The sequence below is a fragment of the Triticum urartu genome, chromosome 7A, assembly GCF_056163025.1.
Source record: "Triticum urartu cultivar PI428250 chromosome 7A, HENAU_Tu73, whole genome shotgun sequence".
NCBI lineage: Eukaryota > Viridiplantae > Streptophyta > Magnoliopsida > Poales > Poaceae > Triticum > Triticum urartu.
In genome coordinates, this window is record NC_141879.1 from 173,718,798 (window position 1) to 173,721,202 (window position 2,405).

At 43.8% G+C, this 2,405-nt stretch overlaps 1 protein-coding gene across 1 annotated transcript; it reads right to left on the reverse strand.

Annotated features, from left to right (window-relative positions):
- Positions 1-411: 411 nt before the first annotated feature.
- Positions 412-2,072, reverse strand: LOC147958837 (uncharacterized). The gene is made up of 3 exons (XM_087535817.1): positions 1,848-2,072; positions 787-876; positions 412-687 (listed from the first exon to the last, which is right to left on the reverse strand). Exons 1-3 carry the CDS (start codon positions 2,070-2,072, stop codon positions 412-414), a joined length of 591 nt encoding a protein of 196 aa, XP_087391943.1.
- Between the last annotated feature and the right edge of the window lie 333 nt (positions 2,073-2,405).

The following is a 2,405-nucleotide window of genomic DNA, read 5'->3' on the forward strand; positions in this document are numbered from 1 at the left end:
GGAGCTTATTTGGAGCACATTTCTCAAATTTAAATTTCTTTGACCTCCTCTAAATCACCTCAAATTTTGCACACATGATCTCCTACACAAACATAGATAGTTGATAACACATCTTCATTAAAATGTAGTTTTTTGCTCTATTATTGGAATATTTGATAAAAGGAAACCCTTGATAAAATGATGGATTACAGCATATGTGTGATCATTGCAGCACCTGAACTTTCAAAACACTGAAACAAATCATAGCAGATAAATTTAAAAAAAACAAAAATACCCAACATAGATAGCCACATGCATATAAAATTCTTCCAACCACCAAAAGATAACCCACATCCTGTTCACAAACATAGTTCACCCACATAGTTCAGCAAACAACCTAAAGTACTTAAAACACATCATGACATCATAACATCAGGGAAGGGGAGACAAGACTTTGGCTAGGGAAGCATGCTGCCCCATGATCTTGTAGTCCTCGCCGTGGATGGCCACATATTCTGCATGAGCTAGAAGGTGAACGAAGCGGCCGGACTTTGGCTTTGGCTTGGTGGTGCAGTAGGGGCAGTGCCAAGTTTTGGTCCTGCTCTTGTAGTAGTAATCCACGCCCTTCACCCTGATCTTCTCCTCTTCCTTCTCTTTGAAGGAGGCGAAGTTGCCGCGGTCCACATCCACATCTTCCCCAGAGACATACTGCACACACGAATGAATTACATTAGTACATTATAGATTCATGGGAATACACCATGTCAAACAAACTAAATGAACAATCTAAATTTCAAGTAGGCTTACCTCATACTCTTCGTCGTCACCATACGCTGGATCATACGGGTCGCCGAAAGTATAGTCTATCTTCCTCCTCTTCCCCCAACCATCATCCTCCTGAATATACAATTACATCCATCACTAGTAAATACATAAGCCAATTGAAAATTTAGATATGCACATATGACATTTTGATCATAGGGCTAATATACTATGATCCTATTTGCATTTTCCATTGTCATTTGAACAACATAGCTAATATAACTACATATTGAAATTTAGATATGCACACTTGATCTTAGGGCTAATATACTATGATCCTATTTGCATTTTCCATTGTCATGCACACACATTGAACAACAGAGCTAATATAACTACATATTGTGGACATATTGTGAACAACATAGCTAATATAACTTGAAGCAAATAACTTGAGTAGCATTAAAAACCCCAATCTGTGAGCACTAAAAACAAATCTAATAAGCATCATAGCATTAAAAAAAGGAACAATTGTATTCGTGCCCCTAGTTGGGTCATGCTCGACTGATTTGCCCCTATTTTTTCAACAATTGTGGTTTTGCCCAGCTCACTTCACTCGCCTTGTGTTTTTTGCCCTTTCGGGGCAGTTCCAACCAATCACGGTTTGCCACATGGCGACTGCTCACTGGTTGGAACCGCCCCGGAAGGGCAAAAACACAAGGCGAGTGAAGTGAGATGGGCAAAACCGCAATTGTTGAAAAAATAGGGGCAAATCAGTCCAGCGTGACCCAACTAGGGGCACGAATACAAAAATCCCTTAAAAACCCAATATATTCACAACATCTAGCATTTTTGCAATGAATTTATCCAAATCTAAAAACCCCAATCATTGCAGCACCTAAAATCATAGTTCACAACATCTAGCTAGAATTTTTGCAACCAATTTATCCAACAACCCCTAGTCCAAAAACCCCCATCGCCCAACCCATACAAAAAACCCTGGCCCATCCATCAAACCAACTACTCTAACCATCTGAACTACTATATGAATCACAATCGAACTAACTCTACAAGCTAAGCAAGTGCAAATGGGTGCCCAGTGCAAATACCTGCTCCTCCACGGCAGGCGGCGCAACGGGGGCATCGGGATGGACTGTGCCGCTCGACGCCATCACCTTCTGCAGCGATGAGGCGGAGCCCGCCACATCCGCAATGGTTGCGAGTTTCCCCACACCACCGTGGACGCCGCCGACATCCACGTTCACCGCGCCCTGACCTTGTAGCTCCACCACATCTCTGGCCGCTGCGCCGGCGTCGCCACGAGTGTCGGCCATCTGACAGATGGAGGCGATGAAGGTGAGGAAGAGAATGCGGTGGGGGAGAGCGAGACGGTGCGATGGAGGCAGTGGCGGTGGAGGCAATCAGAATCACTTTGCTACACTCAACCAGTTCCTTGCTAACGGGCCAAAGACTTTCAGCAATTGTGTTGAGGCAACCGATGCTGATGATTGGCTTGTGGATCTGTGCAAGCATTTAGAGTGCAGTAACGTCAGGCCTGATGACTTTGTTAAGTTCGCTTCCTTCCAACTCAAAGATCAAGCTGCAGAATGGTTCCGGCAGTACAAGGACTCCAAAGGTGGACGTGTTATCACTTGGGATGATTTTCG